Source organism: Delphinus delphis, chromosome 17 (assembly GCF_949987515.2).
Source record: "Delphinus delphis chromosome 17, mDelDel1.2, whole genome shotgun sequence".
NCBI classification, from domain to species: Eukaryota; Metazoa; Chordata; class Mammalia; order Artiodactyla; family Delphinidae; genus Delphinus; species Delphinus delphis.
Genome location: NC_082699.1, coordinates 6,783,701 through 6,797,538, shown reverse-complemented (window position 1 = coordinate 6,797,538; position 13,838 = coordinate 6,783,701). Strand labels below are relative to the sequence as shown.

Genomic DNA, 13,838 nt, shown 5'->3' with positions numbered 1-13,838 from the left:
AAGTACGGAGATGTTTCCTTCATAGACACATGCTTTCTGGTAATGAGAGTATATAAAGTCCCTAGTTCAGATGACCAAATTGTATTTTGGACCTTATACAATAATTCATTCATGTTTTGTTGCCCAGACCCTACCCTAAATGAATTGAATCAGATTCTATGCAGGAGGACCCCGGGCACAAGTATTTTTCAAAGCTGCTGAGGTGACTCCACTGACCAAACAATGTTGGAAATACTGCTGGATAAGACTCTAAACTCATCTAAAGAAGAAACCGTTTTAAGTAATTTGTTTTTATATGTTAACCTACACACAACATATAGCATAGTGCTTCCCCCCGCCCCCCGTTCATATGGCTTTGTTGAAGAATGTACAAATACATGAATAAATGGACAAACGAGTACACTTAGCTGTGATATAGAGTTAAATGTTCCAGAAATTGAAAAGTAATATAATGACTCTCTACTATTTTATCTTCCAAAGTAATAAGATTTACTCAGAGGTCGAGCTATTCAAATTCCCCCAAGTTTTTCTTGGTAGAAGTGCACCCATTCAATACATGATAGGTCTTGGGTGGAGCATTGTAAAGAGAGTATTTTTTCCGATTACACTGAGATGACCCTCACGGTCTACTCTCTATGTATGAGGGATTGGAGTTAAGGATTTTAAAATTTTTTACCAACAGCTCACATTCCCACGTGAGTTGGGTAAAACTCGGCCCTCCTCCTGTGTTTCTCCTTTGCTCTTACGCTACTAGTATACTCAACACTTCTGACACCAGATGTGTGGGTTTTCTCCACATCAGGCAATTCTGTGACACCAGCTGAATGTCCTGCAATTGAACTCAACTGTGACACTATCTACCTGCAGATAACATCAGATCCCACGGGATAAGGGCTCATTCTCACAAGACTGCCACCCCCCCCACCCCCCGCACCAAACACATGCACACTTCAGATACCAATTGCAAGTCTAGGTTGTTACCTGTGCTTCTGACCGATCAGCTATAAATCAGAGGTTCCCATGGCCCCCTCCTCGGGTTTGATTAATTCGCTGGAGTGGCCCACAGAACTCAGGAAAACAGCTGACTACTGTTTAGCAGTTGAATATGTAAGGGCATAACAAAGGATATAGAGGAACAAACGGATGCAGGAGGTACAGAGGGCAAGGTACCTGGGAAGGGGCACAGAGCTGCCATGCCCTCTCCAGGGCCACCACTTTCCCAGCACCTCCACTGTTCACCAACCCAGAAGCTCTCTGAACCCCGTACTTTTGGGATTTTTATGGAGACATCATCACACAGGCATGACTGATCATTCGCACCATTTTCATCTCCACTCCCCACTGACCTTCAGGGGCTACTCTCCATATATGAGTGATTGGAGTGAAGAGCTTTTTTATCAACGGTTCACATTCTTACCCATAATACCACGCCACGCACACACAAACACATCATTTTGACTCTACACACTGCACGTGGATTTTCCCTCGAGACAGAGGAAAGTGGTAAGTCTGTGGAGCAAAGTGGAGACATCGTTATCTTCCCCCATGTGTCAAGATGTTGATGATAATATTGTTTCTGCCCTGAACTATTTCGTCTTCTGATGTTCACAAGGCCATCGAACAGAAATCAATTACAGATGCTAAGGAAGTTTTTAAAAATCCAATTTTGAAGAGATGTAATACGATGGTAATAAATGCTGGATCGCTGACAGAAATTTAAGCTTAGAAATGTTTAATTTAAACCTAAAAGTTTTTTTTTTTAATCATGGAAGAAAATGCATATAGGCACATTTTAGCATCTACAATTGAAATTTGAACACTGATGTTACAAACCACAAAACTTCATTTAAATTTTATTATAAAGACCTTTATTTAAAGAAAGAACATATTTTCTACTTTTTATTTTGTGCCTTGAATGATCTGGAAATATGGAGGCTCTTCTGAATCCAGTGGGGAAAAATTATTTTTTCTTACACTTCTCTCTCCCTACACCAATCTGCACCATGTTAATCTGGAGGTAGGGAGAAAGCTGGATTCTTGCCACTTATAAAAATGATGAGGGTGTGCTCGCTTCGGCAGCACATATACTAAAATTGGAATGATACAGAGAAGATTAGCATGGCCCCTGCGCAAGGATGACACGCAAATTCGTGAAGCGTTCCATATTTTTTTATAAAGCAATTATACTCCGATAAAGATGTTTAAAAAAAATGATGAAGGGAAGAAAGAAAACCATGGCTTACAAGAAAAAGGCTGTAAGAAGTATAAAGCAATGCTTAACAAAATGTTCCTAAAGGAGCCATGTATAGACGCCCAGTGATGTTCATTTTATCATTCCTTATACTGTCCTCATAGATTTTCTTTCAGATCTCTCTGCTTGTACGTGACTGACGCTCTCAATTGCAGAGGAAGCAACATAGCTATGGGAAAGTTATACGGAGCAGTTGGCAATCAACGTGCACTAGAAGGCTGTGCCCGGTGGTGAAATGTTATTAGTATCCTTCTTGGCGCCAGAAACAAGTGGAACAGATGAAGTATTTCCAGGCTTCTTTGTAGGGCCTTGGGTCCAGTGTTCGGGGCTGCTCCCTCCTGGGAGGGTAACTATCGCCCATTCCTGTTGGAGTTCCCACCAAGGACAGAGCCTCGGGAATAAATGTTGGACAGCGGCCAAGATCCGCCAAACTTTCCAACCACCAGGAGACACGAAGTTCCAAGTTTCCGGGTTTGAGAAGTAAGGCGGGAAAACGTGACTGGAGCTGTCCTCGTCCCACTTACGGAACAGAGAAATAGGGAGGCTGATTCCAGGTCTTCCGTGGACCTCCAAGAGAATTACTGGGCTTCCAACTCGAAAAGGACAAGAATCCAGTAATGGGCAATTAGCAAGCCCACGTGTTTTCCCTCTAGCCCAATCTTGTGTGCTGATCATTGTTTTTCTATTTACCCTTTGAACTACCCCTGTGGTCTTTGCGAGTCCTTAAGGCAGCCCTAGCCTTCGCAAACCCTCCTGGGGGACAAAGATCACGGGGAGGGGAGGGCTGGAGGCGGGAGCGAGCAGCAGGAGAGGGGAGACCCTTCCAGCCCATCCACACCCTGCAGTCCTTTCGCGTCCCTGGGACAGTGGCCCACTCTCAGCACGCAGAGGGCTGGCGCTCCCTGAGGGCTCCCAGCCCCGAGAGCGGCGCTGCCCGGAAAAGTCACCTCCACCAGAAAGTGGGAATAGGGCTGGGGGAGCAGACAGCGGGGTGGGGAACGGCCGCGCCGCGGGAGGTGCGGGACGCAGAGAAAGAGGTGGGGACCGCCGCGGAGGGGGCGGTGGGAGCGGGGTGGGGCCGGGGCGGGGCCGGGGGCGGGGCTGCGGGGCGGGCTGCGCCACAGCGCCCCCTGGCTGCGCGCTCCCCGCCGTGCCCCGCGGTCGCAGCTGGCTCGGGCTCGCCGGCCCCTTTGTGTGCGACGCGCTGGCCCGGAGGAGCGTGGCCCGGGCGCAGCGGAGGGTCCCCGGGGTCCCGCCGCCTCGGCCCGGGCCCGGCAGCGCTCTCCTCCTCCTCCTCCTTCGCTCCACCCTCCGCCGGCCCCCGGCCCCGAGCGGCCGCCATTGGGCCGCGAGCAGCCCGCGTCGTGCCGCGCACTCCACCCCGCCCGGCCCCGGGCGCTCACAAACCCCCACCTCCCGCCCCGTCTCCTTCTCCAGTCCTCCCCCCATCCCAGGCCTCCAAGGTGGAGAAAATAAACTCAAAGCAGAGCAACTCAGAGACTCCAATAAAACGCCCAGTACCTAGAGCCCGAGCGCTAGCGCGTGTGCCGGGCGGCGAGGGGCGCGGGAGGCGGGGATGGGGGGGCGGGCGGGGGGGACAATGAGCGCATGAAGTTACCTGCCCGGCGGCGGCGGAGCAGGCTGCGCGCTCGGCGCCGACGGGTGCGCGCCGCGGCTTGGGGGAGAGTTGAGCGCTTCCCCCCCCCTTTTCTTTTTCTTTTTTTTTTTTTTTTTTTCTCCTCTTCTTCTTAAACAAACCACAAACGGATGTGAGGGAAGGAAGGTGTTTCTCTTACTCCTGAGTCCAGACACCTCTCTCTGTTCCGTCTAAGCTTGTTTTGCTGGACACTTTTTTGAAAAAGGCAAAGAAAAGGAGTTGCTTGATGTGAAAGTGAAATGGACGTAAGATTTTATCCACCTCCAGCCCAGCCCGCCGCTGCGCCCGACGCTCCCTGTCTGGGACCTTCTCCCTGCCTGGACCCCTACTATTGCAACAAGGTGAATGCTCTGCTTTTGTTTCCACCGTGTTCTGAGTGCTCGGTCCCGGGAGGGGGGCGGCGGCGGCGAGCCCGCTGGGCGGCCGGGCGGTCGGTCGCCCGAGGCCGGTCCCGGGCGCGCTCGGCTCGCAGCCCGCGGCTGCCCTGCGTGCCCTCGGGGAGTAAATATTGCGGAGCCGCTCCCGGGCTTTGCCCGGCCCCCGCGATGGTGCGGAAAGTGACACGATTTGCTCGATCCTTTCCTTCCTGCTGTTCGCGACTAAGGCTCCCTGCCTAGGTTTGCCGGGGGGGCGTTGAAAAAAATTAGGAAAGAACGGCGGAATACTTTGGGGGTGTGTCTGGGGTCCGGGAACACAGGCAGAGAGTGGGAGAATTCCGTTTATTTTCTGGTTTCCCCTTCTCCCTCCCTCCCTGCTCTCCCGGCGGTGGGGGCTCGTGGCACCGCTTCCCCGCCCGGGATTAGTTGCCAGGGGGAGCCGCCGGGAGTCGGGGTGCCGGGACCCGGGAGACGCCCCCGCCCCCCGCCGGGCACAGCGCTCCGCAACGCTTTTGTTTTCCCGAACCGGTCCGGGCGCCGGCCTGGGGGCCGGGGTGCCGCCGGGGCGCCGGGGCCGGGGGACAGCTCCCGCCCAGGGGTGCGCGCAGAAACAGCAAGTTTGTTAGGAGCCGGGCGAGCGCGTCGCGTTCACGTCCAAAGCTGCCGCCCTCGGCGCGGGGCTGAAGCAGGTCCCGGGCTGGGCTATGCTCACAGCCCGGTGACCCCAGGTGCCGCGGGGGCCCGGGGCGAGGCGGGCCATGGGGGTGACCGGGTCTACCGCGGAGGTCCGCTCGTCCGAAGGATGCAGCAGTCAGGGCGTACGTAGGGAGGGGATGACTCTCGGGGTTCCTCGAACTCTCAGCCCGCGGAGGGAGAACGCGCGGGGACCAGACTCCGAGAGCAGCCGCAGGTCCACGGCTGTCCTCGCCTCGGGCTTTTGGGACGTGTCTAAGCATACCCGCCCGGTGAACGTGGCGGGGAGAATGGAGTTCTCTGAGACTCAGGGCGAGACGTTTAGACGCCCAGTTCCCGCTCCGTGGTAACCCTGTCAGATACTCCCAGCCCCTGCGAGCAATTCCGTGTCGGCCCCTCGGTGAATTCCGCTGGATAAATCGTTGGGACTAGTAACATTTGCCTGGTGGCGAGTCATCATCAAACAGCTTTTTTACGCGATACAGAGGTATTTAGCGCGCTGCATCCTCAGCCCCCGGGCTCCCCATCACGCAACGAACTCGCAACTCCGAGTCTTGGTCAGTCGACACACACACACACACACACACACACACACACACACACACACGCACACACACACACACACACACACACACACACACAGAGCTGTGAGTTATATCACCCCGTGGAGAAACTCCCCGATGCCGTGTGTACAGTGCAAAACCCAGGAAAAGGGATGTGCATGTGTTGATGATGTTTAGGCAAGTTAGAAACCAGGGAAATCTAGTCTTGTGCAAGGCAGAAAGGCTTCTCATCCTGCAAGAAGGGGCCCTTTTAACTAGGGGCAAGTTGGAAGGCATGGGTAACTTTGGCCAGAGAAGTTTGCGTGATGAAGTTTCATTATTTGTTGGTAATACAGTCTGTTTTGCCTTAATGAGCAGGTCTTTTGTGTTTGCAGCATTTTATTTTTGCTTATAACACTACTACTACTAGCCATAATAATAAAGTAGCAGTCTTATCTTGGATGGTAAAGACATATTCCGCAGTAGTAATTGGAACCAAAAGGTCAGAAACATTTTGGCAATGAAACTGGACAAATCCTATTAAATTTATCAGTGATTTTAGGCTCCAAAAAGAAGGTAATGACTTGGATACACATTTCACTCGTCATTCTTGTGATAGTAGGGTCAGATTTAATTTAAAAGTTAAATGCTTTGGAAAATCAAGAATTACTCCAATATATTAAATCATTTTCCAATTAAGTGCTTTAAATAATTTTAGTGGGTTGTGCTGTGAATTGAATAAATTAATTTAGAAAGTCTTCAGAATTTCTTTACTAGCTCATTGAAGTTCCTTTTAAGTCACCCGGTGTATGAGGAGCAAACTGTTCTTTTAAAATGCAAATTAGCCACCCTTTCTATAGACTAGATGCAAGTCTTCTACTTTACTTATCCAGGGAATAATGGATTTTTAAAGATGCACAGTCATAAGATACACTTTTAATAGTAGGAAGAGACTTCATGGAAATGTTTCTCACAGGATGTCTGCTCCTGCCTTTCTCTGGGTAGCAGTCTAACAAATATATTTGTCACTGATCCCAGCTTATATTCAGTGTACTGAGTAGGTTTGCTAGGCCCCAGAAAACCCGGGCACTGGTGTTTTCTACTCCATCATGATTAGCATTGGCACAAAATTTCTGTCCAACTCCACAGTTTTAGTTGCTTAGAATGTAGTCAACCAGAATTCATTTTTACCGTTACTCAGGTAGATCTGCAGGGATCTGAAAGGTGGGCAGAAGTTTGAAAGAGGTGAAATAAGAAATCTGTATCCACATTTAGTAAAAACAAGTTGGACCTGACTTCTCCCAGAGAGAGGAGACTGCAAAGTAAACCTTGTCTCTTTCAGAGGTGTCATGAATACGTAGTTTATTACAAGAAACAGTCACTTTGTCAGGTTATTTGTTTTCAATAGGATGAAAAGATCATAAATTACTAATTGTCTTTATTTAAAATCTGTCAACACTGTACTAAAGTCAGTGTGCTGAATCCCAGAGGAACCAGTATCTTTCTGTGCTGCAGCAGCACACAGTTGTAACTAGTTTCTCCAGTGACATTTTTTTCAATGTCAGAAGAGACCCTAATCCAGAAAATGAATATCCCCTTCCTGAAGCTTTTCTAAACTAAAATGAGGTTGTTTCACTTTGCTGACATTTTCCAGCACTGCTGCTCTATAGATTTTGCCAAAACACTACTTACATTGTTCAGTTAATAAACTCTGTGGGAGGAATTTTTTGGAAAACAGTTTAATTTAGTATCGCTCTATCGTAAGAGCACATTACGTTATGAGCACATCACTATGCAAACTGGCCTCCATTTTCACATAGCCCATTGCAGGAGAAAAGTGAGAACAATGCAACAATGCTGGTTATGGCAACTGTGCGAGGCATCTCTTATACAAACAGCCAGAACGGATGGCACGTTGCTGTATATAGGTCAGCCTTTGAAATAGCAGTGTAGCTCATAGACTGGACAGAAACATGTAGGCTGGAAGTAACAGTGGTCACCTCTGGCAACTTAAAGCATGGCTATATTTCAGACATTGAGAGATGGGTACCACACTGGAGTTTCGTCTAATTAAGGCCATCTTAAGTAACAGTGTATCCCTTAATTGAGGTGAATGTTACCAAAAGAAATTGGATTATAGGAGCTCACAATTGGAGTCCAGTAGTAAAATAGAGTCCTCTTTTTTGGTTCTAGTTGAAGATGTCAGAGCATCAGTTTAAATATATACCCACAGAGTAATAACAGTTCCTTTCAGTTTCTTAGTGCGGTGTCATTTCTGAAGATTGTTTTCACTGATTTTATGCTAAATTGGGACAAAGAAGTGGCACTTTTTCATTTTTGCAATGATATGATGTGTTCAGTTATTGCTCAGTATCTGCCCACAGAAGGAGTAGTAATACAATTATGTTATGACATGGCTAATGACAGGGATGCTGACCTCTGCCAGCAGTGGGAGAGGAAATAATGGTCTTTACTGTTCTCAGCGGTTGCTTTTGTGGAATCAGGTCCTGAATCTTTCTTTGGTTGATTTAGACACAAGGAAGTTCAAAACACAAACCCATACTGGCTATATACAGAGTGAAGAATAATGGGCGTTTGGAATATTGGGCTTTTATCATTGAAATGAGGGAGGACAGTGTATAATCTTTTCACATAAACATAGGAGGAAGGACCTATTTGTGATGAACTCTGCGTTAAAATGTCAGGGCTAACATTAGACATTTGATAACTTCTGAGCAAAACAAGATTTATTATCATCTCTGCAAAATCTCCTTCGAGTATATTTTCCTATTTAGAGTATTACGTATTGTACTGCAATGGGGCAAAAGTCATCCTGTCTAAAATACAGGATTGGCAAGCATATTATGATGGAGTCATTATTTCTACTTCAATAAATGTAAGAAAAAGGAGGAGGCAGAAGGGGAGGGTTATAAGTAATCTAGAGCATCATGCTTGATTAGCTCTCCACCCACCCCCATAACTTCTAGGACTTCGGGAAATTCATAGTCAATACTCTGAACATCGTTAGTGTAATTAAAACTCCCGTGGGAGTGTTATTAAGCTGGCATCTTTCATAAGTTTTGAGGTCTTTAAGTACGTTTTAAATAAATTTATAGGTAAGAGCGTAAGTCGAGCAATCATATGGTTTTGGCCACTAAATCAGATAGCATACAAAACCCTCAAATGTAGCTAGCTATCTTGACTTTGTGGGATACTTCAGTGTCATAAACTCCACTTTTAAATGTCTATGCAACAATTACAGTTTTGAGCTTTGGAGCTCATGATGTTATTTCTAACATGCTCGCATGGTTTAGTGTTCTCACAGTTTATCGTACGTGTTAGAAGTTACTGAGTGACGATCCTAAGGAACGTTTTGATATTTTGCTTCGTTGGAAAAACTAAACTGATATTGCAATATGATCTTAGTTGCTTGTTGTAGTTTTTCTTAAATGACATGATTGCAAGGGCTTAGAACAGAGGAAAGAAGTAAGGTACTTGAACCTGAAAGAAGTAGGGAAAGGTCCAAGTTTAAGAATGGTTTTCTTGGTACCAAAACTGGGTCTCCAATGTGGGTTTTGGTGTGTGGAACTATTTCTTGTGGGCATACTTTTTTTGTGTGATGGGCTCAATTCAAGAAAGGGATGGGGGCTTCCCTGGTGGCGCAGTGGTTGAGAGTCCGCCTGCCGATGCAGGGGACACGGGTTCGTGCCCCGGTCCAGGAGGATCCCACATGCCGCGGAGCGGCTGGGCCCGTGAGCCATGGCCACTGAGCCTGCGCGTCCGGAGCCCGTGCTCCGCAACGGGAGAGGCCACAACAGTGAGAGGCCCGCGTACCGCAAAAAAATAAAAAAAATAAAAAGAAAGGGTTGGGTTAGAGAATTGGGGTAGGGATGAGAATCCTATTTAGCTATGAAGGATGACTTATTCTACTGCTTCCCAGCATTGTGCTAACTTCCTAGAAAGTTGAAAAGACCCTGGGGATATTCCTCAGCTATGGAGATCCCCCTGCCCTGCTGGAAGCCTGCCCTCAGCAGCTGCTCTGCCTGTGCGTCTGGTGCCTCTTGCCTCCCTCCTTTTCACGCCCTTCCCAAACACCCCCAATCCTGGAACGACTCCCCCTCCCCTGCTTTTCTCCTTCCCAGTCTGGGTCTGAACCTGGGCGGTGTGCACTTCCGAACCTGAAGCCCTCCCTCTCCTCAGATGCTTGACTCACCATCGTGGCTGTCTTGGCCGCCATGCTCCCTTTTCTACTTGCCATCATTGTTATCATAACCGTGTTAACAAATCCGTTCTTCCTCCAGTACCTGACCTTCTTTGGGGTAAGGAAGTTGGAATCTGCCAGTCCTCAGGCCCATATCCACTTCTTAAAATCCTGAACTAGGCTACTCTGCTTTTCCCCATCTGAATGAATGACATTGGAGCCTAGAATAATAGACTAAGAAAACATAGACTAAGACATGATGCTGAGAGGAAAACCATGGTGGGTATTTCTAAGCTCTTATAGTTCACCTCTCCCCGCACATGTTATGCAGTGTATTTAGAGCTTGAAATCAGCTCCTTGAACATCCCCTATCGGTGAAAAATCTTTATTTAGACCCTAAAATAGTCTGAAAGTGGGGCTGTGATCTCCTGATGTTTAGTTGCACGTAGTAAGTTAGCTGAGTTACACTTACAGTGAGTATGTGGGTTGGCCTATGTATGTGTTCTTATCAGAATATGCATAGATGACTAAGACGGGAATAGTTGGAAATGCAGAACCTATTTAACTAATTACTTTTATCATCCTACATCTTAGCTTATCCAAACGTGAATCTCAGGGTTTCTGGGAAGTCATAAGGTAGAATATTTAACTTACACCTCAAGGAAAATTAAATATAGTTATCATGACTTCATTAAATGTTATTAACATTTACATTTAAAAAATATTATCAGTTGTTTAAGATAAAAGTTATACTGTATACAACCAAATCTAAGAATCTAAAATGTATACCTTTAGGAGAAAACAAGGTTGTGGTAAACCATTGTTAATAAATACTGTGGCCCCCAAAACCATAACTATAATCTTGCCTGCAAGAAGCTTCCACATGAAGCATCTAAATGTTTGAAAGCTGCCTTGTTTAAACTGAATTTAAAATTTTAACATGGGTAATATTTACTTTTACCAATCTTGAAGATATTTTTTCTCTTATTTACTTCCACTTTGATGTTATTGATATCCAGTCGGCTCTCCATATCTGCAGGTTCTACATCTGCAAGTTAACCAACCTTGGATGGAAAATATTTGGAGAAAAAATTTCCAGAAAGTTTCAGAAAGCAAAACTTGAATTTGCCGCGCACCAGCAGCAACTATTTACATATCATTTACATAGTATTTACAACTATTAGCATAGCATTTACATTATATTCGGTATTATAAGTAATCCAGAGATGATTTAAAGTATAGGAGAGGTTGTGTGTAGGTTATATGCAAATACTACACCACCTTATATAAGGGACTTGAGAAACCTCAGATTTGGGTATCTGAGGGGAGTCCTGGAACCAGTCCCCAGAGGATGCCCAAGAGCAAGTGTATTTTCAGTTGATCTTTTCTTTGAAGGTGCACTTTCCATAGTCAGATAGCTTTTGTTCTCCATTGGTTGATAGGGCCAGCTGTAGACAGTGAATTTTTTTTTTTTTTTCCGGTACGCGGGCCTCTCAATGTTGTGGCCTCTCCCGTTGCGGAGCACAGGCTCCGGACGTGCAGGCTCAGCGGCCATGGCTCACAGGCCCAGCCGCTCCGCGGCATGTGGGATCTTCCCGGACCGGGGCACGAACCCGTGTCCCCTGCATCGGCAGGCGGACTCTCAACCACTGCGCCGCCAGGGAAGCCCTAGACAGTGAATTTTTTAAATGGACTGTCTCGCTAGGAAAGCAGAGCACCAGGAGGCTACAGCTTACATCGGCCCTGATGAATTTGAGCATTTTTTTGTTTTGAACCATGCATGCCAAGTTTCATCCCGAAGAGTAATTTCTCATTAAAAACAGTGGAGTTATAAACTGCTTAGAAATGTGGTTTATAATGGAAGTGCCAAAAGCCTGTTAATTTTAGCAGTTCTTCTGTAATACTTTGAGACATGGAATTCACATTAACCTGAATGAGACTTTCCTGGTTATAACATTTTCCTCCCTATAGCATTCATTTTGAAAATGGGAACATTATATTGCTCTGTGCCTGGATGTTGATGGTGTGGCAGAAAAGATCAGAGGAGGGATGATGCCAGAAAGAAGCCCCCTGCTCTGTCACTGGAGGAGGTGCTGATATCTTCCCAGATCTCTTTAGTTTGAATAGGCAAGTAAGGCAAGTTTCCCTTCCTTGATTAAAAAGTTAACTTTTAAAATCTATTTTCAGATTTCCATTGTACTTATGAAACATCATCATTGATTTATATTTATAATAACAAAGGTCATGAAACCAATGTCACTGTTAATGCTTTTCTGTTTGTCCATTTTTCACTTTGGAGTTTTTAATGGTTCTGCATTAGCCAGGTGTTTATTGTTTTTCATTCCTGAGTTACGTGCTTTGATGAAACTGTCTTGAAAGGACTCCTAAACAAACTAGGGCCATGGCTGGCTGATAAGAAGCTTTGCTAGTGGCCAAGAAAATATAAAATGTTTTGAGTTACTATGTGACTTGTAAGTTACAGGTATCTGATCTACAATTGTAACACTATCAGCTACTGCATGGAATACTTTTCCATTAAAGTCTTTGAGCCCCTATCTGGAAGTTACCTAGTCAGAGAAATTGGGGTGTGTGTGTGTGTGTGTGTGTGTGTTCGGGTGAGCATGTGTTTTTCTGTGTTTCTCATGGTCCTGGATATATTCTGCCCATAGATGCATGAGAATTTATCATAAATGGCAGAATCTCTCAACGTGTACAACAACAACAAAGGCAGTCATACTGGTCAGTAGGAATGCCTCATTACCACTCCTTTTTAAGAAGTGTAGCCATATTTCACATGAGATGATGCTTTTCACAATGCTAGGGCTTTAATTGGGCAAATTATACCTTAATAAGACTAAAGAACTGGATCTTTTCTGAGGAACACCTAGGCCTTTCTGAAGAAAAGACTCTTCTTGAAGATTTCATATAAAAACTGGGGCTCTTGAACCTGTGTTGACTTACCCCCTGGGCAAAATAAATATAACCCCGAAAGGATATGATTCCCTTCCGCTCTATTTCCCATTCTCTTCAGAAGCCTGACTGTTTGATGTCTGGTAAAAGTTCTGAAACTAAAACCTGTAATCCACCTGTGTCCCAATCTTCCATGTATCCACAGAAGGAAATAATTAATGTTTGTATCAAAGCACCTTTATGAGAATCAAGGAGTCAGCACAGGTAGATTATTTAGCAATCACACGAGGAAAGATGTTCAAAACTTCAAACAGTGGTAGACCTTAGAAAAATACCATCTTCTCAGTCCATTTCTTCTATTTCTGCTACCTTACTGAAATGAATGTGTCTTCCAAAGTCGTAGACTAGTGATTCTTTCAGGAAAGGAGTGAAAAGAGTAACCTTTCTAGAGGGTCCAAGGTGAATTGGGGAAAATGGGGTGTGTGTAGCTACACAGGTAGCCTGTAATCTCCCTCTCTCAGATACTGATAAGCCCCCAGGGGGCGTCTTTTTCCCTTTCTGCATTGCGAGTCAGTGCACCTAATGAGAGATGCTAGGATGGAAGCTGTTGCCTATGATGCTGTGTAAGAAGATGAAATAAAGTTGAGACTACCTGCTCCAGAGGGAAATGCCCTCTTGTAGTTCCTGACTTCAGGCAAGCAAGCTTGCCCCTCACCACCTTCCTCTGATATATGGGTCAGAGATGGGAAATATAATGTGCAAGATTAATTAAAGAATGGACCAACTGGGTCTAAAGATAGTCCAATTACATTGAAAGCATATCTGCGCACCACCTGAATTCCTTAAGTCCTTTAACGCAGTTAAATGGGTAATTTGAAAAGTGATGGGTAAAGTGTTACATGCATTGGCATCTCCCAGCCATTGCATAAACCAGTTCTTTCCTTCTATGCCAGTATGCCTCTGCCTAAAATGCCAGCAACAATTGTATAAAGAGGAATGTTAATAATAAAGAGGCAGGAAAACCTTTCAACGAAAAGTATATTTTATCATTTGGCAGATACAGTCATGAACATTAATCATGGAAACCTGCAGATACTAGAAGCTTAATATCAAAGCTAATGATTTATTTTATGTTAATGACTTTCTGCCAGGGCATAAAAGACTGTTCATAATGGACTCTCCGCGCCGTGTTCACTTACTAAGGCTA

At 45.7% G+C, this 13,838-nt stretch overlaps 1 protein-coding gene and 1 non-coding gene across 2 annotated transcripts in view; both read left to right on the top strand.

Annotated features, from left to right (window-relative positions):
* The first annotated feature begins 2,063 nt into the window (after positions 1-2,063).
* Positions 2,064-2,170, top strand: LOC132413411 (U6 spliceosomal RNA). Its single transcript, XR_009516710.1, has one exon. It is a non-coding gene; the product is annotated as a U6 spliceosomal RNA (small nuclear RNA).
* A 1,558-nt stretch (positions 2,171-3,728) lies between these two features.
* The window catches only part of TOX (thymocyte selection associated high mobility group box), a 297,990-nt gene continuing 287,880 nt past the window's right edge, over positions 3,729-13,838 (top strand). The window contains exon 1 of the mRNA XM_060035150.1: positions 3,729-4,249. Coding sequence (XP_059891133.1) covers positions 4,148-4,249 — 102 coding nt within the window. The 5' untranslated portion in view covers positions 3,729-4,147. The remainder of the gene's footprint in view (positions 4,250-13,838) is intronic.